Below are 22,351 nucleotides of genomic sequence, written 5' to 3'. Positions count from 1 at the left end.
TGACAAACTTTGCATTGGATACCACACAATCATTTTATAAAGATGAACATGGGGGTGTAAGGTGCTCCCCCAAGATACAGAGCATCACAATGTCCTCAATTCAGGAACACGGGAGACTTCATTTGAAAGCTCCTACAAGGTTGAGTGAATCAAGGAAACACCAGAGGTGACCAGTGAAGGAGTGTACTGCGTCCCGACTGAAGAATAGGTTGCAAGGTTAATCTATCTGAAGCAGTGGACTACCCCAGAAAAGGAGCTGCCTAAAGACCTGGTAGGAACTGCCTCAGAAATTCCAGTAAAGGTGGAAGGACACATCTTGGACAGTGTACTCTAAGTAATCATATTCAGCTCCCTATATGACAAGTTATTGATGTGGCACAGGTACATGCTTAGCCTAAAAGCTCAGGATAGAGTTTATGCTCTATACAACTTTTAATCTCTTTCTTTTAATTAGATATTTTTAGATTTTTAAAAAAGATTCTTTCTACTAAGTAGAACTGTGACAAATGCAGCTTCATCTGTCAATAATTTCTATTTTATATAGAGGGAACTATTGAGAAACATAGATATTATCTCTACGTGTAGGATGCAGTGAGATACTGACTTTGACTTCAGACTAACCACATTAGCCAGAAAAGACATTCATGGAGTTCTATTTGGCCTGAGAAGTCATGAGCTATTTATACCTATTAAGTCAGCTGAATTCTACATGCAGCTTTTTGCATTGCCACATAAATTTGAGATTGAAGTCCTCTTCAAATGTGTAAAAGCAGAATTTGATGTACAGTTGGGTGTTGGGACAGCAGAAGGCAATCCAGTCTGTCTGTCCTGGGAAAAGGAAGAGTCTTATGAAGATATCAAAGGGAGTCTCTCAGACAGGACAGAGGTTATTGGAGCTCAAATACTACAGTAATGGGGTCATTTAAGCACCTTCCTCCTTTCATATCATTCATTTTGTTTTGAGAAGATTTTCTTTGTTTCTAATTAAACTGATTTTACTGAAGTTCTTTGTGATCTGAGACTATTTGGGGAAATTCATGCAGTCTGTCATCTAATTCCATGTAAACTCTTCACACCTGAAAGTACAGTGCATACAATATTTCACTGACAAAAAATCAAGCAACGAACAACAGTACAAAAATGCGGTAGCTTATATTCTTCCAGGTCACTAGGCATTTCAACAAACAGATCCAGGTTTTAACACAGATATATGTCCTTAAATAATTCCAAGTAGAAAAGCACAGAATACTTCTTAAAGTCAAATATAAGCTCTATGGGGCTATGTCTTCCTAGTGTTTGTACAGCTCCTTGCACAATCGAACTCCGATCTAGTATGGGATGTCTCTGGAGTACAGTAATAGAAAAATAAATTATAAATGTTAAGCAAGCAAGAGAATGCACTGCCAAGCATGTTCGTTAGGCATACAGGTGACCTCTTGTGGCCAATCAGAACAATGTCAAGTCTGTTTTGTATTTCCTAGGAGACTAATCCATCAATGTATCCTTCTGCATGGGGTTGCATCTGCTCATTTGGATTTTATCAGACTCCGTACATGAAGGAAAACTGCTTTCTACTTGAACTAACATTGTTTAGCACAAAAAGCAGAATCTGATGATTTTGTTTTAAATTTTGAAATCCTATATACCTGCAAAGCCCCATTAAAAATGATAGATATTTGATACTAACACACTACAGAATGTGTCACTTCCATCAAGTGAAGCAAAGGCAATGAGACAGGTGGTTTAAAATTCACACACAATTAGCCGTTTCTCTCCACAGGATTTGTCATTCCACTTTCCGCTTGAATAGACTTCTACACAGTCCTCAATGCCTTTGTCGTTATTTGGTTCCCTTGTTTGCCAGTTGGAATACACAATGTTTTCTCCATTTAGATACTTGAAACGGCCCTCTGTCTGAATATCATTTATCCCAAGAAACACTAATTTGTTGTACAAAACAACTATCTGCTGGATGGCAGCATTCTCGGCAGCATTCTGAGGAGAAGCAAGCTGGCCTCCAGCTTGGGAACATCTTTGTTTCAGACTGTCAAAGTTGCCTTCATAGCCACTGGTCATGAATATCTTTTCACCAACAATTCTACCATTCGGGAACATTATAACTAGAAAACAAAGAGATATCTCCACATTAGACCACTAGCTAAGTATGATTTTGTGAAGTCAACAGATTTATGGGGCCAGGTGGCAGAAATCAGTTAAAGTCCATTGATTTCAATGGAGTTATATCACTTACACTAGTTGAGGATCTGAATCATGGAGTCCATCACTAAATCACTACCATCACTAGTGATCATTATTGCTACATGCTAAATTACAAACTAAACCCCCTTTCATCCCAACCCCAAGCCCACAAATTCTATTCCTAAGGGTCTGATCCTAGAACCACTGAAATATTCAAAGAGAGGCATTTTCTGTGAGAGGCCGAAGATTTTGGAATTCACTCCTCACCTCTTGGTCTGAATTAGCTTCTATCTGTTCTGATATTTAGGGCTTGCTGCAAATCCCCATCTGTTTTTCCAGCTCAGCTCGCTTCTAGTATAACTAGAAGACCTCCACCCATCTCTTCCTGACATTCACCCCCCTTAATATCCCATTAACGTCTAGATATTTCAGCATCTCACCCTGATGCCTTTATGTTTCCTTTTAAATCTTCAAGTTTCTATCAGAACTGGAACCTTGCCACAATATGGTGATAAAGGCTATTCCTTCAGGATTTCTGGCAGAACTACCATTGGAAATACTAAAATGTGACAATGAAAAATTATTCTCACAGTATTTCCAGATAGGACCAAAATTTGACCTGGTTTGCCAGCACTGGAATTGCTTGAAGCCTGCTATGGTGAGATTTCCAATCCAGCTTTTGCAGACTTGAGATGTTTGGCTACACATTCAGGTTTTAGGTGTTTATCAAAACTGAACTCTGAACCTTTGGAGGTTTCCCCAACACTATCCTGGGATGTATTCATTACAAGACATGTGAAAAGCATCTGTTAAATACTCTGGCTATATTTTTAACTTGTCACATCTAACTAGGAGAGCATACTACAATAAAAGACCATACAAAAATGTAAGTCAGCATGATAAGTGCAGTACTTAGCAGCCACTGCATACAAATCATGGAGCACACTGCTGTCTCAGTAGCTCTTCAGAAGACAGGAAGAAAGCATTGAAAACTTTTACAGCCTGTAATATAGCATCTTCTCTGCAGAGCTGAAAGTACATAGACATTCATCTGGGCCAGTGGTGCTCTGTGCGGGTTTGTATGCACTTGATGATGCACAGTCTTAGGCATCAGTGTAAATCAAGCCTAAGGCACATATCAGAACATCAGATTGCTACAATTTGTCTTGGACAGTGTTCCGACATTCAGCTTTCATTATTAAATGTAACATCTTGATTGCTCTTGCTGTTAAAATGGCATTATCACAAATTAATATCACTTCAGCACAGTAACACGTCATGCTAAACTCCTGCTTCCACCATGACAACCCACAAGCTTTGCATTCATTGGTGAAAGGACTGAAAATGCATGGTGAAGAAGTAGTCCCTCTATGACTCCTCCCTTTTTAAACTTGTGCGTGCACACACACACACACCTGGCATAAGGCCACAATACATCGATTTAATTTTCCAGACAAATGTTATCACACAGCTCTTTTAATAATCTCCCCACACCCTTGCAAGCCCAGAGGACAGTTTTTCTCTTTATTTCTGCTAAGTTTCTCAAATATTTTTTGCTGGGTGGGCCAGATGTTAGTACAGAAGTTATCTTGTGGACGCCGATTCTCCCATTTGTAATAGCTCACACTGCCTCCCTGCCATTATTAGTAACATGGGCCTCCTCCACTCCTATGTGACAGCATAAAATCCTTGCACCAGCTACAGCAATTGTTAACATTAGGCAAGTGTTTTATGCCTATTTTGCTGTTCTGAATGTGGTTTAGCAGCTGGAAATAAAAAGGAGGAGCCAGCACCATGTGATGAGTCAACTCTCTACAAACCAGCAGGAGCTGCTGCATGGACTTCTGTTTCAGAAATGGAGATTATCTACCTGTAACGGGAGGTTCTTCAAGAGGTGTGGTCCCTATCTGTATTCCACATGTGCACCATGACTCTGAGACCAGAAAAATCCTGCAAGACGTGTCCATTGGTACTGTTGTGCCCTGGAGTTCCTTGTATTCAGTAGCAAGGATTTAAGGGGAGGTGTGTACTGATTGCTTCCCCACTTTCTCCTCTACTGAGAATCCAATCATGATCCAAAGGAGACAGGAAAGAGGGCAGGTAGTGAAACACACTGATCATTTGGTCAGTGGTTCAAAGGGTGGCCTGGTAAGTACCAAGGGTACAAGATTGAGGCCCCACAGTGGTGTCAGATTCACTACCTCGGAGGGTCCTAGTGAGACTCTTCAGGAATCTAAAAAAACAACAAGGAGGACTTGTGGCACCTTATAGACTAACACATTTATTTGTGTATAAGCTTTCGTGGGCTAAAACCACTTCATCAGATACATGGAGTGGAAAATACAGTAGGAAGATATATATAGCAGTACATGAAAAAATGGGAGTTGCCTTACCCAGTGGACGGTCGAGACAAATCGATTAAAATGGGCTATTATCAACAGGATGAAAAATCACTTTTGTAGTGGTAATCAGGGTGACTTATTTCAAACAGTGAACAAGAAGGTATGAGCAACAGTAGGGGCAAATTAGCATGGGGAGATTAGTTTTTTTTAGTTCTTGTAGTGACTTATCCACTCCCAGTCTTTATTCAGGCCTAATTTGATGGTGTCCAGTTTGCAAATTAACCCCAGTTCTGCAGTTTCTCTTTGGAGTCTGTTTTTGAAGTTTTTTTGTTGAAGAATTGCCACTTTTATGTCTGTTATTGAGTGTCCAGAGAGGTTGAAGTGCTCTCCGACTGGTTTTTGAATGTTATAATTCTTGACGTCTGATTTGTGTCCCTTTATTCTTTTGCATAGAGACTGTCCATTCTGGCCAATGTACATGGCAGAGAACAGAGTAGCTCTCTCCCCAAGGGTGGAAGATATTGACTGATGCTAGGTGGGCTTGCAGATAGCTAATGGAAAAGGCCTGATGTCTTGAGAGTGAGGAGGTAGTTAAAAATGCAGAAATATCTACTGTCTCTGGCCACCACTAGTTTTGTTGTGCCAAGGTAGAGAAATGCCTCAATTTAGCTAGAGAACATTTCTGATGGAGTCTTTTCAATTGTGATTAAGAACCATTTGAAAAGTCTCCGAAGAATAATGTTCTAGGTCCAGCACCCATACAAATACCAGGCCATGAGGTGAAGAGAGGACAAGCTGGGATGTCTGATCCCACCATTCTCCTGAGTTAGCAGATCTGGGAAGGGCTGAATGCTAATGAAAGGATGGACTGACATTTGCTGGAGGTCCAGAAACCAGAATTGCCTGGGCCAGCTGGATGCCAGCAGGTGCTGATCTTGCAGCTTATTAGTCAGAGCTCAAGTTGGTACAGACAAATCCTCGCTTATGCGTGTCTTACCCTTGTAGTCAGCAGGTTTAGATGGACCCTAAGTCTTTAGGACCTGAGTACAAGGACTCACCTAATTTAGAAGGAGTCAGGGAGAGATTCCTTCCTATGGGACCAGATCTGGAAGGGGATCTGGTCCAGTGTTGGTGAGAGTGCCCCTTATTCTCATGAAAAGCCCTAGATAATGGGTCTTTGGACTTAACAGTTTTGGCCTCCATTCTGGAGCTCATGATTAGAGAGGAACTGCTCGTCGACTGAGGCCAACATATGGGGGTGGGGGGAGTCTGCCTGGTTCTGATTAGGGTCTCATGGCTTTCTCCATGAGGGACTTCCTAAGTCAAAACTCTCATCTGTCTCAGGTTCAGGGAGGGAAGGAGCTGCAGATACTGTGCTTGGTGGAGATGAGTCTGAGCCGCCAATGTGATGCAGCCTTGAAAAAGGCTAAAGCAGTTCTAGGATGCATCAGGCAAGGTATTTCCAGTAGGGACAGGCAAGCGTTACTACCCTTATATAAGGCACTGGTGAGACCTCATCTGGAATACTGTGTGCAGTTCTGGTTTCCCATAGTTAAGAAAAATTAATTCAAACTGGAAAAGGTGCAAAGATGGATTAGTCGGATGATCAGATGAGTGGAGAGAAGAATCAAAGAGCTTGGCTTGTTCAGCCAAACCAAACAATGGCTGAGGGGAAATGTGATGGCACTCTATAAATACATCAGAGGGATAAATACCAGGAAATAAGAGGAGATATTTAAGTTAAGTGCCAATGTGGACACAAGAACAAATGTATATAAACTGGCCATCAACAAGGTAAGGCTTGAAATTAGACAAAGGTTTCTAAGCATCAGAGAAGTGAAGTTCTGGAACAGCCTTCCAAGGGGAGCAGTGGGGCCAAAAAAACCCTAACTGATTCAAAACTGAGCTTGATAAGTTTATGGAGGGGATGGTATGCTGAGACTGCCTTTAATGGCATGTAGCTGACCTGTGACTGCTGGCAGAAAATATCTCCAATGGCTGGTGATGGGACACTAGAAGGGGAGGGTTCTGAGTCACTACAGAGAATTCTTTCCCAGGTGGGTCTTGCTCACATGCTCAGGGTCTAACTGATCACCATATTTGGGGTTAGAAAGGAATTTTTCCCCAGATCACATTGGCAGAGACCTTGGGGTTTTTCCCCCTTTCTCTGAAGCATGGGGCATGGGTCACTTACAGGTTTAAGTGGCAGATTCTCTGTAACTTGAAGTCTTTATATCATGGGTTGAGGACTTCAGTAATGCAGCCAGATGTTACGGGTCTATTTCAGGAGTGGGTGAGTTTCTGTGGGCCTGCAATGTGCAGGAGGTCAGACTAGATGATCCTGATGATCCCTTCTGGCCTTAAAATCTATGAGTAGGGTCCTACCAAATTCACTGTTATGAAAAATGCAGCACAGACCGTGAAATCTAGTTTCCTCCCATGAAATCTGGTGGTTTGTGTGCTTTTACCATGTACTATACAGATTTCACAGGGGAGACCAGTGTTTCTCAAATTGGTGGGCCTGACCCAAAAGGGAGTTGCAGGGGGTGACGCTAATTTAGGGGGGTTGTAGCATTGCCACCCTTACTTTGATGCTGCCTTCAGAGCTGGGTGGCTAGAGAGCAGCGGCTGGTGGCCAGGTGCCCAGCTCTGAAGGCAGCGCCCCGCCAGCAGCAGCGCAGAAGTAAGGGTGGCAATACCATGCCATGCCATCCTTATTTCTGCGCTGCTGCCTTCAGAGCTGGGTGGCCGGAGAGTGGCAGCTGCTGACTGGGGGCCCAGCTCTGCAGGCAGCAGTGCAGCAGGGTGCCAATACCATACCATGCCATCCTTACTTCTGTGCTGCTGCCGGCAGCAGCTCTCGGAGATGGGCTCTCAGCCAGCAGCCACCACTCTCCAGCTGCCCAGCTCTGATGGCAGCGCCGCTGCCTGCAGCAGCGCAGAAGTAAGGGCAGCAGTACCACCCCCCCCCCGCCAATAACCTTGCGACCCCCCCACAACTCCTTTTTGGGTCAGGATCCCTACAAGTACAACACCTTGACATTTCAGATTTAAATACCTGAAATCATGAAATTTATGATTTTTTAAATGCTATGACATAAAATTGACTAAAATGGACCGTGAATTTGGTAGGGCCCTATCTATGAGTCAAGGCTGCACTGGGGCTCATCACTGACCAAGAAAGAGAGCGTGCAGGATAGACACTTGTTAAACTCCAGAACTCTAGGCATAGCCCTTCTCTGACAGGGGAGAAAGAGGAAGGGTCCCCAAGGCAGGGAAAACTAATTTACACTAACTATAAAGAGACTACTAAAAATGACAGACTAACAACTCTATACAATTATATTTACAGACTGTGCAAAGATATCATCAGACACAGAGAACTCCACTCTGGCCATGCAGTGGGAAGAAGGAACTGGAGAGGCGGGTCAGTCTGAATTGCCCCTTTTTGTCTTGGTATGGAGCATAAGGAGCTCCAGAGCACAGACACAGCTCAGCAGACATTACTGACAAGATTTTCAGGTCTCAGGCACATGATGCACATCTGAGGTGTGGACTACACGTAGGACTCAAAGAAAAACTGCTGGTTTAAATGGTCTGAGGCTAGCCAAACACACACTGGTGGATACAATTAGCAAACACATGATTTGCAGAGGATTCTAGTTTTTGGAGTTAATTACTAGAGCTGGACAGAGAAAGGTTTCCCAGAGGATTTCATTATTTCAAATTTTGGTTTCACTCTGATTCAGAACAAAACCTCAAAATTTCCAAATTCTCCCCAAAGGGGAATGGAGTCCAGGATCAGGAGGTACTCAGCCTAGCGGGCTGCCCTGGAGCTCTGGACGCTGGAGGCCCTACGCTCTGCAGTTCCAGGGCAGCCCACCATGGGAATCCAGGCTGGCGAGGAGCCATGAGCTTGGCAGTCAGGACTCCAAGGGCTTCTAAGCTCTCAACTCCCTGTGACTCCACCAGCGGGTTTGCTGAGGAGTCAGGTGGGTGAGCTGGCAGGAAACTAGGCAGGTTTGGTTCTATCAGAACTTCATTGAAAACTAAAAATTTTTGATTTCAATGAATGAGCAAACTCCAATAAAAGAAGGTTTCACTGGGATATTTCTGAGCAACTCTATTAATTACCTTGGTATTAGGCCTGGCCTAAATACAAAGATCTACCAGTTTAACTAAAGGTGTACTTTTAAACCAGTTTAGTTTAAAAGCCCTGTGTAGACATTCATTTGATTTAAAGCTGGCTTAGTCAGCTCTATTTGATTCCTTGATGATTTAAGCTTAAATTGATATAATCCATTGTATAATCAATTTGAGAGAGTGTTCACACAGGAGTTTTCACCAGTTTAATTGAAGTGGCACAACTTTTATGAGAAGAACAGTCCTTTTCCTGATCTTGTGAGGAGACCAGTGCTTACTGAGAGATGCTCCGTGCCTGTAACTGGATTCAGTGAGATCAGAGGGTACTTGGGATCACTCCAGAGAATTCATCCCTCATTGGATTGGGCCTTTGTATTGTCTTTGGGGCAGAGAAAGTGCTCTGCTCTATATTTTATAAAGCATCACATAAGTCTGAGGCATTGTTTAAATGCATCAGACTACAAATCAGAAGACTTAAAAGGGATCAGAGCTAAAATTGTGTTGAAAGGCACCATCCAACTACAGCATCATCTTACCTTTTTTGTACTTGGAGAAGCTGCTTTGCAGAGCTCTCAGCTGCCCTTCCAAAGTACTTACTTGTCTTTTAAGGAGATTGATTTCTGAATACAGAAAGTTGCATTAATCTTAATGTTACAACTAATAAGCAATATAGACAAATAACAGCAGACCTGTAGTTTCTACTCTAGATGACTTAGTTATGATCTACACCTCTATATGTTCACGTTATAGATCTAAACCTGGATTGCCTAGCTTTTTTATGTGATAAGAATTACACAGGATGTGTGGATGTGTTTATCCATAACTGGAAGGAAAGATTGCATCAGTTCTACTTACTCCCTCTGTTTAAGGACAGGACTAAACATCATTATACTATCCACACATACAGTGCTTGGGGACCTAAGTCTGTAGATACATCACTTTCTGAGGGCTGGTCTACACTGCCATAGTAAATTGATCTAACTTACACAACTTCAGTTATGTCAATAACGTAACTGAAGGCAACGTAGTTAGATCCACTTACCGCGGTGGCTACACTGCATTGTGTCGACGTCGACTTCCCTTAAGCTTCTCAGGGAAGTGAAGTACACAAATCAATGGGAGTGCTCTCCCATCGATTTAGCGTGTCTTCACCAGACCTGTTAAATCGACACTCACTGTATCGACTCTTGCAGCACTGCCAATCTACCGGTTAGTGTAGACATGCCCTGAGTGCCCAGACTGGTCTTCCTGGTCTACATAATGCTAAAAATGCTTTCCCCACTGCTACTATATCACTGAGATGTGTCATTTTGCATTCTGTAAACAATTAGGTGGAGTTGGAGGACGGTGTTTTGAAGTTGTAGAAGGGCGGATGTGGGGGGAAGGGCACTTCTAAATAGTACCCTAGGGACTGGTTCACAAATTGTTACAAACGTGGACATGCTGGTTTTACTTTATCTACATACGAAGTATTATCTAGATCTCAATCTATTTATCTAGATAATTTACATACACACGTGCAAACACTCTGTAAAAGACAGTCTGCATCCTGGGATAGTGTGATATTTTGATTCTCTCATTACTCTCAGTATAATCTCATTTTAGCAAGCTACCAAAAGCGATATCCAACACCCACCCTGGGGTTAATGTCTGTGTTAGAGATGTAGAATATAATGGATAGTTAAGCTCTAATGAAGTGTTTTATCATTTGTTCTAAAGTAAGAAGCTCCTTGACCCTCCCTCTTCAATCTAAAGATTAAAATATTCTACAGCGAGCTATATCCACAAATATACTGGATTCCTCATGAAAATTTTGAGGTATTTTTTCTGAGGCAGAAAAGGGTGAGAAAGGAAGCAGTTATTTTTAAAATTATTTTTGAAAATATAAATTCATCATACATAGGAAGATTTTGTAATCACTAGAATGGGTTTACTACTCTGTGATGTGGAAAGAGATATATTTTTATGATTTGAAATTTGGCTCCATTATGTAAATAGGAGTTTTGTCATTGGCTTCAGTAGGACCAGGATTCTATCTATGAAACAAATGACTGATATATAATTTATAAAATACTACTGATTAATCTTATATTTCATAGTCATATTTTGATCTTTATATTTAGGAAATGTCTTTCATTTTGCAGGTGAACCAATTTTACATAATGTAAATTATGCACATGTAAATTGAATATACTTATTTTTTCCCCAGATGGAGCTTACTTGAGCCTTCTTGTGGATGTGGGACAGAAAGTGGTCCAAAATTCATTAGCACACAGCAACCGAGAAAACCCTTAAATCCCTTCCCCAGCAAACAAACAAACCCATTGCTCTACTTACCTGATAGTCCACTGTCTCCCCTTGTTCCTTTTTCACCTACTGAACCTTTATCACCTTTTAGCCCAGAAGAACCAATTTGCCCTTTGGGGCCCTGTAAACCTGAGCTTCCTTGTAGCCCTATTGTTAGAACAAGTGAAACGGATACAAAAAGAACAAGTTAATCTGCAGGTAGTTTTCTAATTTCATCTATAAAATAGTGGGCATTTACACACCGTCTTTCCTCTAAAAATCTCATAATATTTTACCAACAATCCATCAATTTAGCCTTGATGCCATCTTTGAACTAAGCAGTAGTATACCCATTTTGCAAATGAAGTAACTGAGACCCAGAGATGTCAACCATATTGGCCAAAGCCACTTAGTGAAACAGTAGCAGGGCTAGGTATAGAACCCAGGTGTCCTGACACACAGTCCACCGCTGTAATAGATGGATAACCAATGCCCTCACATATTTTTATTTATCTGAACACGGGGCTGAGATTCAGGGATCCCTGAGTTCTAATAGAAGCTCTAATGGAAACTTGCTGCTAATCTTGGACAAATTACAACTTCCACCAGTCGTGCCCCAATTTCTTCATTTGTAAAATATGGATAATCACCCCAGAGGGTGACATGCCTTCAGAACTGATTAATATTTGTAAAGCGTTTTGAAAATGCAAAGCACTATATCACTATTAAGAATTATAATTACAGTAATGACATATATGCACTTTGCCATTTGCTTGATGATACTCTGCCTGAGCAACAATTGCATAGTAAAACGTGAAGAGTGCATCTAATAATGGTAGATGTAACTCCACCATCTAATACCCATTAAGTTTAAATGATGAATATCAGATTAATTAGGAATATTAGACTCTCTTATCAAAGATAAGGCAATTTTATTTAGACTTAAATAATTCTGACATCATGTAGAGATTGCAGGTAAATACGAACAGAGGTTCTGTTAAGATTTAGCAATTCATGTACTGTGGGGTGGTGAAACTAGTTTAGATAAGATATGTCCTTATTTGAACTCAAATTAAGGACTTGTTTGCTGTCAGGAAAGTTAGTTTAACTTTCCGGGAATGCTTATTTTTGTACTCCTAACTCCCTTAAGAGCTTGTGTACACAGGGAAATTGATCAACATAGCAACAGTGCTATATATTTATTCCACTATTATTATGCCGGCCAAATTTCATGTGTAGATAAGCTCTAACTGGCACTGGTTAAACATAGAAACACTGAAATTTTGGGAAAAAAAAGCAAGCTATTCACTCAGTAGTTTTCAATCGGTTAGAACTAAGAATTCCCATGAATTTCATTAGAGAGGCTTTTTTCCCCAAGAGCTGATTCCTGATTTCTAGGGCAAAGAAGATTTGGTTATGCTTCAGATAAGTGTACAGCCTTTGGCTTTGTATTTAACTAAATGGAATCTTGAACCCTTTCAACTTGTGTCCTTCACTATCTCCTAAGTCTATGGGACAAGTTCTCGGCTGGTGCAAATGGAGGCAACAGAGCTGTGGCAATTTGCAGCAGCCGAGAAATTGTTAAATTGGAAGCAGTCTTTGCAATGCAGAATTCAAGCCTGTCTACATCACTTACCTCTGTCTCCTTTTGCTCCCTTTTCACCGACTGAACCTTTGTCCCCTTTTGGCCCAGGGAAGCCTGCGATTCCTGGCTGCCCCTTCGAACCTGTAGTTCCTGGCAGGCCTAGGGAGTGATGAAGGGAATGAGAAGTACAAAACCAGCAATTTTATTATCAGGTGTTTTTTATTACAGCGAGTCTCCCAGTGGGAATAATTCTGGGCTTTGCCAGTTACTTGATGATAGACTCTGAGTGAATGCACAGGGAGACTTAAGAAGTGTGTGGATTTTGAAATCTAGCACCATCATGTAATAGGTTATAAATATCAGGGAAAATTCCAACTATTTTTTGGTGCACAGTCATCAAACTATCCCATCAAAGCCAGATGATTCAATTGTATAATTCCCATACCATATAGAAATCAGAGAACATTAACGAAAATTGCACACGTCCAACCCACAATGATCTATTTTCAAATTCAGCACTATTCGATTGGAAACAATCACTGAAGTGTGCAGTACAGTCTAATGACACCACTTACCTCTCTCCCCTTTTACTCCTTTTTCACCTGGTGAACCCCTATCCCCCTTTGGCCCAGAAGGGCCCGCATTGCCTGGGTTACCCTTCAAACCTGGCACTCCTTGCAATCCTGATGAAACAGGGTGAAAAGGAAATACATGACATGTTTGTTTACATTATAACCCTATTAAAACTACTGTCCCTTCTTGGAAAGATCCTTTTTTTAAAATAATGCCTGACTGGTTGCAACTTTGTGTGTGGGCAACAAATTGAGCTGAATAGGTTGCGAGTTGCTAACCTGGAATGTGATAACATACAATCAGCAGTCAATTCAATAATGAAAATTAGATTACTCTTTTTGGTGCAAAATCCAAAGGGAAAGGGAGTTCTGTTTGAAATTAGAGAATTCTGACAAAGTTAAAATCTGTTTTAAAGAGTTCTGTTCATCTGAATTCTGAGTATGCAAAGTAATTTTTATTCATTTTTAAAAATGTTATAAACTAAAAATAGGAAAGCCCTGTTTGGTAGGACACATATGAAGTGTTTGCAGTTAAACAATATGAAACTCATTTGATAGTCTCTATGAAGATGAACGCAAAACTAAGACCAGGTTCACTGAAAAGTTCAATAAATTTCACATGTACCTAGATTAGTACCAAATGAACATGCCCTAGCCTCATTTATAGTTTTGTTTGAAAATCATGTGAAATTTGCAGTTTTGTTACAAAACTGGTTGAAATTCAAAGTAAAATATTTTTGGATGAAAAGGTACAAGGATCAAGGCTAGATAAATGCTTTGTTCAAACTCCTGTGAAGCTAAGCCACTGGTCTTTACACAGTTTTGCTATTAGGCCCAAACTAAGCCTTACATCCACACTTGATGGTGTAGGCTCATCTCTACTATCAGGAGATTTTCTCTGTCCCCTGGGGCTGTATATGATTGTTCCAATATACATTAAAAAAAAATACATATATTTGCATATTTAACCTAAATTTACTTTTGTTCAGTTTTTATCCCAATAACAGTAGTTATAAACCCTTAGATCATGTATCATAGGTACTTGAAGGTCCACTGTTAAGATTAATTTAGTTGGAGTAAACATGCTTACTTTTAGCTCTGCTTAATTCCAGTTCTTTTAAGCTTTTTCCAGATGATTAGTAGCTAGTGATCACATTAACCTCCCCAATCAAAATAATCATAGCTCTTACCTCTATCTCCAATATCCCCTTTTGTGCCTTTTTCTCCTGGTGAGCCTTTCCCTCCTACTAATCCAGCAGGGCCCATCTTTCCTGGGGGACCTTGTGACCCCTTTAATCCTTGTAATCCTAGCATTGGGTCAAAAGAAAAATAATAGATTTAAAAAAGAAAAAAGTGAGTGAGCTGCAAGAGATTTGCAGATGAATAGGATAAGGTTTGTTAAATTAGGGCCAAATTCTGCTTGCAATTCATCAGGGTGTAAATCAGGTAAGAACCTGCTCCTTGTAATCTAATAATAAAATATAAAGTCTAGTGAGTTGCTATGGTCGTGATTGGATTGCAATATTAGTATCAGTTCATTAACTGTCCACCTCTTCCAACATATCAAGATGGTTTAATGATTTATTTTGGATTAAAATAATTGTGATAGCAAATGGAAGACACATGTTGAAAAGGCTGCTCCTGAGGCAAGAGTGAAGATATGTAACAGAAATCAATATTGTGTGAATCAAGGAAGAGAATATTCTGTGTGTTTAATTAATCAGTGGTGTAGACCTGAGCAAATATAATGAGGAATTATTGGTTTAATATTCTTGAACATAACACACACCAATCTGTGCTCACTTTTATTTATGTATTCATGAAATTTGTGTTTTTATTCACAAAAATGGAAGAGGAGAGCAAAACCATTCCAAATACCACCATGAATATATATGTGCAAGAGCATTCACAATGGAAAGGCTCCTTGGACTACTTTGGACAGCTCTTTTCATTATTCACACAGTAGATTCAGTAAACAATTCAGAATGTTCAAGAATAATTTGTGGACAAAAAGAGGGGAGTAAGGGTGATTTCTGTTTGGAAAAGAAAACCAGGGGACTTGCAGGAATAAACAAGCCATGCAAAATAATACCAAATACTCAAAGATGAGTCTGCAAATAAAATTTCACAAAACTGTTCAGCGAGCAATTGCAAAGAATGAGCTAATGTACAAAAATGACGAACTGTTTGTAGACAACGTACAAAAAGGAATAAAGACTAAATTGTTCATATACATTATTCACAATGAATAATATGACAGGTTCTTTTAGGTACCTATTGTAAATTAATTAACTCCCTTTTTATAATTTGTAACCAAATGCAATATTATTGAATGAGAAAGTAATCCTTCAATGTAAACCTCTATATGGGAAACCTTTGTTAGTTCTGTAAAGCCAGGTTTTTTTTCTAGCGTGTATTCTGGGATTTATATTAGGAATTAAGTAATTGTGCAAACTACAGAGTAATACCCTACAACATATCTTGATGGAGCTCTTGCTAAACAGACTTGCTCTGAGGTAAGGGGCAGGTAGAAAGGAAAATGTTTTTATTGTAGCTAAGTTATTTTAAATATGCAGGGTAAATAAAGCTACTCTGAAAAGAAATACCACAGTCAAATTCTCTGCTTTATTTTACTGTGGGAACTCTCTCACTCCAAAGAGTATTTACCCATGTGAGTGGTTCCACTGAAGTCCAAGGGTTCACTGAAGTGAATCTAGCCCCAATTGAATATTTACATTCAGCATGCATATTTCCCCTTGTTTGACCCTCTGTCGTCCTCAAACTTCTGGATATTTTTGGGAAAGAAAATTTAGACAATTTTCATAGGGATTTTTTTTTTTGAGCCAACATAGAGCTAGTCTACATTTATTTTTATATTTTGATTTTTTTTAAAACTGGGGAAAATTGCATTTTAAAAATCTGTTTCTGAGCCACATCTAGCAGTAACAACTTTCAATCACTACCAACCCAAGCCAGATATCAAATTGATGATCCAGAGATTAAAGGTTCTACAGCACTTCATCTACCCCAGAGGCATCCAGTCCTATCCAATAAGAGATTTCATGTTGAATATGGACAATACTGTCAGCTCTATCCCAACCTTCAGTAATTACCAGTAGGAACATAAGGACCTTCAGGTTTTACATACCATATGATTAGCTGCATCTTTTTGTACAAGTTTTGCAGAGCTAAATGGTTTGTAGGAAGCATCTTTTTAATGAGAAACAGTTGGGAAAAAAATACCAGACAGACATGTGAATAGTAAGCATAACATTAGAAAGTAAATACTTCTATACCTTGACTTCCTTTTTCTCCTTTAGGGCCTTCCTTCCCATCTCTTCCATCTCTGCCTGGTAATCCATTCTGAGCAGGTCCACATACAACTACTGCACATGCATTTGGCTCCCATTTTTGAACCTGGCTTGGAGTTGCAGTGGATGTGTTCAGCAGGGATATTCCCAGGGCAAAAGTGATCAGTGTTGGAAGCAGCAGCATTGTTCAGGCGTCTGCCCTGTTGAAAAAAAAAATCACAGAGTTACTCTAAGAACATTTTGACTCCATGTAATCAGTTTATATTTTGTAGTGCAAACTGATTAAACAAAGAAATGCTCAATGCCTCCATTCGAGTTCAGTTATCCTGGTTCATCATTATTTTACATAAAGCATCAGTGCTCATGGAAAACACTTTATTAAATTCTGGACAGATCTTAATAAAACTTTAAGTTTGTCCTTTGTTAAATTATTCACCATGCAAAATCAGAATGAGCTAAATTTAAGTCCCATCATGCCATCCACTATTTAAGTGTTTGCAAACACTTGGTCCTGATCCTGTTCCTTATCCCATGTGGACGGGCACCTATGTGGTTCCCCACTGCAGCCATTGGGGCTCCAGGTGGGTGAGAGGTTCTCCTGTGCAGAATATATTTCCTGGAGCAGGAAACAATTCGGAAGATTTAAGTGAGCAGAGCAACTGCTTTTCTAGCGAGTGAACTAGGTTGAGCCCTGCTCAGGTGCACTGTGCGTGCTGGGGAAGTGGGCACGCAGGCTGGGCAGGATTGCTGTCCTTGTAATTCAGGACACAACTGCAGTCCTGGTCACACAAATGTTGGTATGGGCGGGGCTGCTTTGGAGGATTTAGGAAATCATGGCTCTTTCCCCCACATCAAGAGTCATGGCTCTTTCCCCCACATCAGCCAGCAGAAAGGGTCCTAAGGAGCACATGCTACACCCTATTCAAAGGTAGCTCAGCGACCATAGTTACCCTGTGATCTTGCATCAATTGTGCCTGTTAAAACATAATGGCCTCAAGGATCTCCTGCTGAGCCACTACCGTTTAAACAGGCTGGGCCATAAAGTGACAATTGAAGCCTTAAAATCCAGGGATTGATGGTTAACATACTGGATTTCTCCCTTTTTGCAAAATACCAAGTTACAGAAAAACATCAGACGAGATCAAAGGTTTGATTTGTTCAGAAAGGCACTGCACTAAAAGTCAGCTGACAAACGCGGTGTATTTTAGTAATTGGCAGCCAAGAAATTAACAAACATACCAGAACTTGCTTCTATTGTACATACATTGCACCCAGGCATGAAAAGGGTTAGCTAAGCACTGACAGGCTTCTCTGAAATGGTTAAAATCAAACCTAGAAGTACATCATCTGTTTAATAAGCAAGAGATGCATTACTCAAATTCATTTAATACAATGCCACCTGCTATATTAAATTTCAACCTGTGTAGAAGTATTCAGAGAGTCACATCATATTCCATAAATAATATTTTAAAATAAACTCAAAATATAAATTTTGCTACATGCTGAATGCAACTTAATCATTAAAGGACTGAATTAAAAGTTATAGCATTGATGATATCCAGTCACTTACTCTATAATTTCTGGTGCTCTACAGAAGCATTACAGGAATGCTTTAATAAGAGTTCAACTCTCCATTTATATGGTATGCATTGAGTAACATGACATCCGGTTTCTCACCCATATCGCATTCCAGTAAACAGCAGTTTAATTTTGCTACAGAATATTTCAACATTTTAGTTTATCTTGAAACGCTGGTGAAAGGGAAGACCAGGTACAAGAAAGGGATTTCCCACAAATGCAGAACAAATGGAAGGAGGAACTGATCTGCCCTAAGAGACTGCAGGACAGAATCCAAGCACATACAGTAATATGACCTCTCAAATATTTGGCATCTTGGAAAAAGTGTGTGTAATTTATAGCTCACAGTTTAAGCCTGTGCAAACTGCACACGCCAGGCATGATCAAAAGGCCAAGGAAATTGACAGGCTGTGGATCAGGGTCATACAGGGCATAACCTGGATCTCACTAAATTTATCAGTGTGACAGGGGGCCTCTACTCCTGACTGTTCTGGGGATTAGCTCTGCACAGCCAATGCCCCTTTGTCATAAATATAAAGGGAAGGGTAAACCCCTTTGAAATCCCTCCTGGCCAGGGGAAAGCTCCTCTCACCTGTAAAGGGTTAAGAAGCTGAAGGTAACCTCGCTGGCACCTGACCAAAATGACCAATGAGGAGACAAGATACTTTCAAAAGCTGGGAGGAGGGAGAGAAACAAAGGGTCTGTGTGTCTGTCTATATACTGGGTTTTCTGCCAGGGATAGACCAGGAATGGAGTCTTAGAACTTTTAGTAAGTAATCTAGCTAGGCATGTGTTAGATTATGATTTCTTTAAATGGCTGAGAAAAGAATTGTGCTGAATAGAATAACTAATTCTGTCTGTGTATCTTTTTTGTAACTTAAGGTTTTGCCTAGAGGGGTTCTCTATGTTTTTGAATCTAATTACCCTGTAAGATATCTACCATCCTGATTTTACAGGGGGGATTTCTTTATTTCTATTTACTTCTATTTTTATTAAAAGTCTTCTTGTAAGAAAACTGAATGCTTTTTCATTGTTCTCAGATCCAAGGGTTTGGGTCTGTGGTCACCTATGCAAATAGGTGAGGCTTTTTATCCAACATTTCCCAGGAAAGGGGGGGTGCAAGTGTTGGGAGGATTGTTCATTGTTCTTAAGATCCAAGGGTCTGGGTCTGTAGTCACCTAGGCAAATTGGTGAGGCTTTTTACCAAACCTTGTCCAGGAAGTGGTGTACAAGGTTTTGGGAAGTATTTTGGGGGGAAAGACGCGTCCAAACAGCTCTTCCCCAGTAACCAGTATTAGTTTGGTGGTGGTAGCGGCAAGGACAAAGGGTGGAATATTTTGTACCTTGGGGAAGTTTTGACCTAAGCTGGTAAAGATAAGCTTAGGAGGTTTTTCATGCAGGTCCCCACATCTGTACCCTAGAGTTCAGAGTGGGGGAGGAACCTTGACACCCTTCCATCTCTTTTTCCTCTGTGGCTCTTCTCTTGCTCCAGGAACTGCAGTGCCCTCTTCATGACTTGGCCCTCCGTCCAGGTCACTCTGTGGTTTTCCCTTCTGGGGGAGATGTGAATCAAAGTTCCTGCTCACCAGCAGTCTCAGGAACTCCTCCCATTCACTGCCCCAGGTGCCATTCCTTCAGTGGCTGGCCTGGGAACCTGGGCCCACCCTCTACTCCGGGTTCTGGCTCAGGGACCCTCTACACAGCAGCCAAGACCTATTCCTTCCTGCGCCTTGCTGCCTTTCCTTGAGCCCCTTTTTGCTCTGAGCTCTGGGAGTTTATAAAGGCCCCTCCTCTTCCTTCACAGGTCAGCTTCCTCCCAGTTATCTCCCTCATTGGCTGCTTAACTGGCTGATTGGGCTCACCTGGCCTAATTCAGCCCTCTTAGGGTCAGTGCAGGGAGTACACCCATCACAAACAGTAAAGCCAACATCTAAAATTTACACAGAAAGGAAAAGATCTAAATAATCTCTGCAATAACTGAGCTCAAATAGCCTTCTATTCAATAAATGGTATACATCAGAGCTCTTCTCTTACCATGCATTTTTGCCTTAAACAAATGGACACTATGCAAGCAATTTCCCACTGCATATTTTCAAGAAGCAATGCCCTCCTCATTTCTGGGGATGTCCCAGTTGGTTGAGAAGATACAAAAATTCTCTGGACCCTTCAGCCATTTCTGGAATCAAACAGGAAAAAATAGCTTTATTAAAGTTCTGAAACATTTGGATAGGGCTTTATTAGTTCTGGACAGGGCCACAATCGGAAGTGTCACACTAGTATAAGAATGCCATCCCCATGTGCTGATGCTTATGGGGAGAAGTGCCACTCTGCAGACCCAAGAGGTGCGGACTGCTTGGAAAAGCATCCTAACATTTGTATGCTTCTCTGAACCACACCCATCTTCAGACTCCTTAGAGGTTTCCCCATTACTATCTACTCACTCTACTCCATAAGGAGTCTGCAGTGACACAGACCAAAATACTTCCCCCAGACGTCTCTTGTAGAAGTCACTCTGTCCTGCCTAGCAGAGCAAGGAGAACACTGGTGAGACTTGGCTTTTTGTAAAATTCACACACAATTTCCTCATGTCCCCCAGAGAAACCAAAATTAACATTTTTTTAATTATTTGGCTGATTTACAGCCCTGCTTGTCAAAAATGGTCAGTGCTAAACCATTTAGTTATTGTAAATACATCATGTTATCACCCAATAGTGATAGACTGAACTGTACTTCTACAATGCCTTCCAACCAAGCATCTTCTAGGTGCTTTACAAGCAATAAAGAATTAATCCTCAAGACACCTCTGTGAGTATTTTCTCTGTTTTATCAAAGGCTCAAGTCAAGATTTTCAGCCACAGTAACCTGCTAAATCAGTAGGCTGCTAAATCAGTGACATCATTTTCAGAAGTGCTGGGCATCCAAGATTTTCAAAACTGATGTGTGATTTTGTGTGCCCAACTTGAGACACCTTAAAATGGCCTGATTTTCAGGCAGTGGGATACTCAGCACTTGCTGAAAAACAAGGTCCTTTATTAAGGTGTCTCAGGTTGGGTACCTAAAACTCAAGGCATCCAAAACCATCCATGGCTTTGAGAAGTTTGGCCACAGTTTTTCTCACTGAGAGTGCTGTTAAATGCTCAGCACTTTTAAAAAAAAATCAAGTCACCTATTTAAATGCCTAAATGTGAATTTAGAAGCATCACATTAGGTTCCTGCTTTTAAAAATCTTGTTTTTTAAACATCATACCCACATTGACACATAACAACTATGATGGCTCTCAGAATACTTCCCTAGATCTCAATCCTCCATGGTTATTTAAACACAAAATCATTTTTCCGCTCATGAGAAATCTTTTCAATTGAATTGCTTTGACTTCATCATCCTACATCCAATAATCATAGAATACTTCACATTTTTGTGATAATCTTGAGTAAACTAATGCACCCATAGAAAATAAGGTGCATGCATGAATTTGTTAACAATGCTATCCAGAGGACAAATAAGAGAATTTGCATCAATAACAAAACAAATGGAAAGAGGAACTGACCTGGCCTAAGAAAATTACAGTACAGAACCCAAGCACATATGCTAGTCTGACCCCCTGAATATTTGGCAAGCTTTGAAAAAGAGGGTTGTATAATTTGTAGCTAACGGTACAAAGTGCACATATATTGACTCTGGTTTTTTTTGTTTATTTATTTTCTCTATATAATTCCATTGTCTTTTCTTCAGCGAGTCTGAGGTTGAGATGCCAGTTGAAAACAAGTCCTAATTTTGCCAGTTATTAGAAAACAAGTAGCAAAAAAATTATACCATTAGCTAAAACCATATGGGCAGAATTAAACAGGGTAAATACAAACCCCATATACATTAGAGTCAAATAATGCTACTCTCACAAGACTAATTTCTATGATATTTACATTTAGTCTCACAGCAGGCTGAAATTAAATTGCTGCAGTGCCAGTTGGAATGAGGTTCTGCCCCATTTTGAAATGTCTATTAAACATAAATCTGCTAAAGCTCTTCCAGACACACAAAACCAGTTCTTTTGAGGTGGCAAAAATGGAATTGGAATATTACAGGTTGAGAGAGATTGGGGAGATTAAATTCATTCCCAGAAACCAGGAGTGGGGCTGCTGCCAAAGTTACCAGCTGCTTTAGCTTGTTGGTGCTAGAGCCACTGGATCTATGGGGACATGGCTCTGCTGCCCCTCCCGTGGCCTGTCCCCAAACTAGCCTTTGGTGCTGGCTCTGCATAGGCTACTACGGAGACCTATTCCACAACACACAGGGGGGTATGTTTGTTCCACTGGCTGATCCACTGCACACCAACT

At 40.6% G+C, this 22,351-nt stretch overlaps 1 protein-coding gene across 1 annotated transcript; it reads right to left on the bottom strand.

The window, feature by feature from the left end:
- Positions 1 to 553: 553 nt before the first annotated feature.
- On the bottom strand, positions 554 to 20,108 carry SFTPD (surfactant protein D). The gene is given in 8 exon segments (XM_073353266.1): positions 554 to 2,120; positions 9,221 to 9,304; positions 11,022 to 11,138; positions 12,598 to 12,714; positions 13,131 to 13,238; positions 14,318 to 14,434; positions 16,424 to 16,638; positions 20,051 to 20,108. Coding segments are annotated over 7 exon segments (1,119 nt in total). The 5' UTR covers positions 16,623 to 16,638; positions 20,051 to 20,108; the 3' UTR covers positions 554 to 1,743.
- Between the last annotated feature and the right edge of the window lie 2,243 nt (positions 20,109 to 22,351).

The sequence above is a fragment of the Lepidochelys kempii genome, chromosome 7 (genome assembly GCF_965140265.1).
Source record: "Lepidochelys kempii isolate rLepKem1 chromosome 7, rLepKem1.hap2, whole genome shotgun sequence".
Lineage (NCBI taxonomy): Eukaryota > Metazoa > Chordata > Testudines > Cheloniidae > Lepidochelys > Lepidochelys kempii.
The sequence above is the reverse complement of the archived record's forward strand: the minus strand, read 5'-3'. Positions and strand labels throughout refer to the sequence as shown.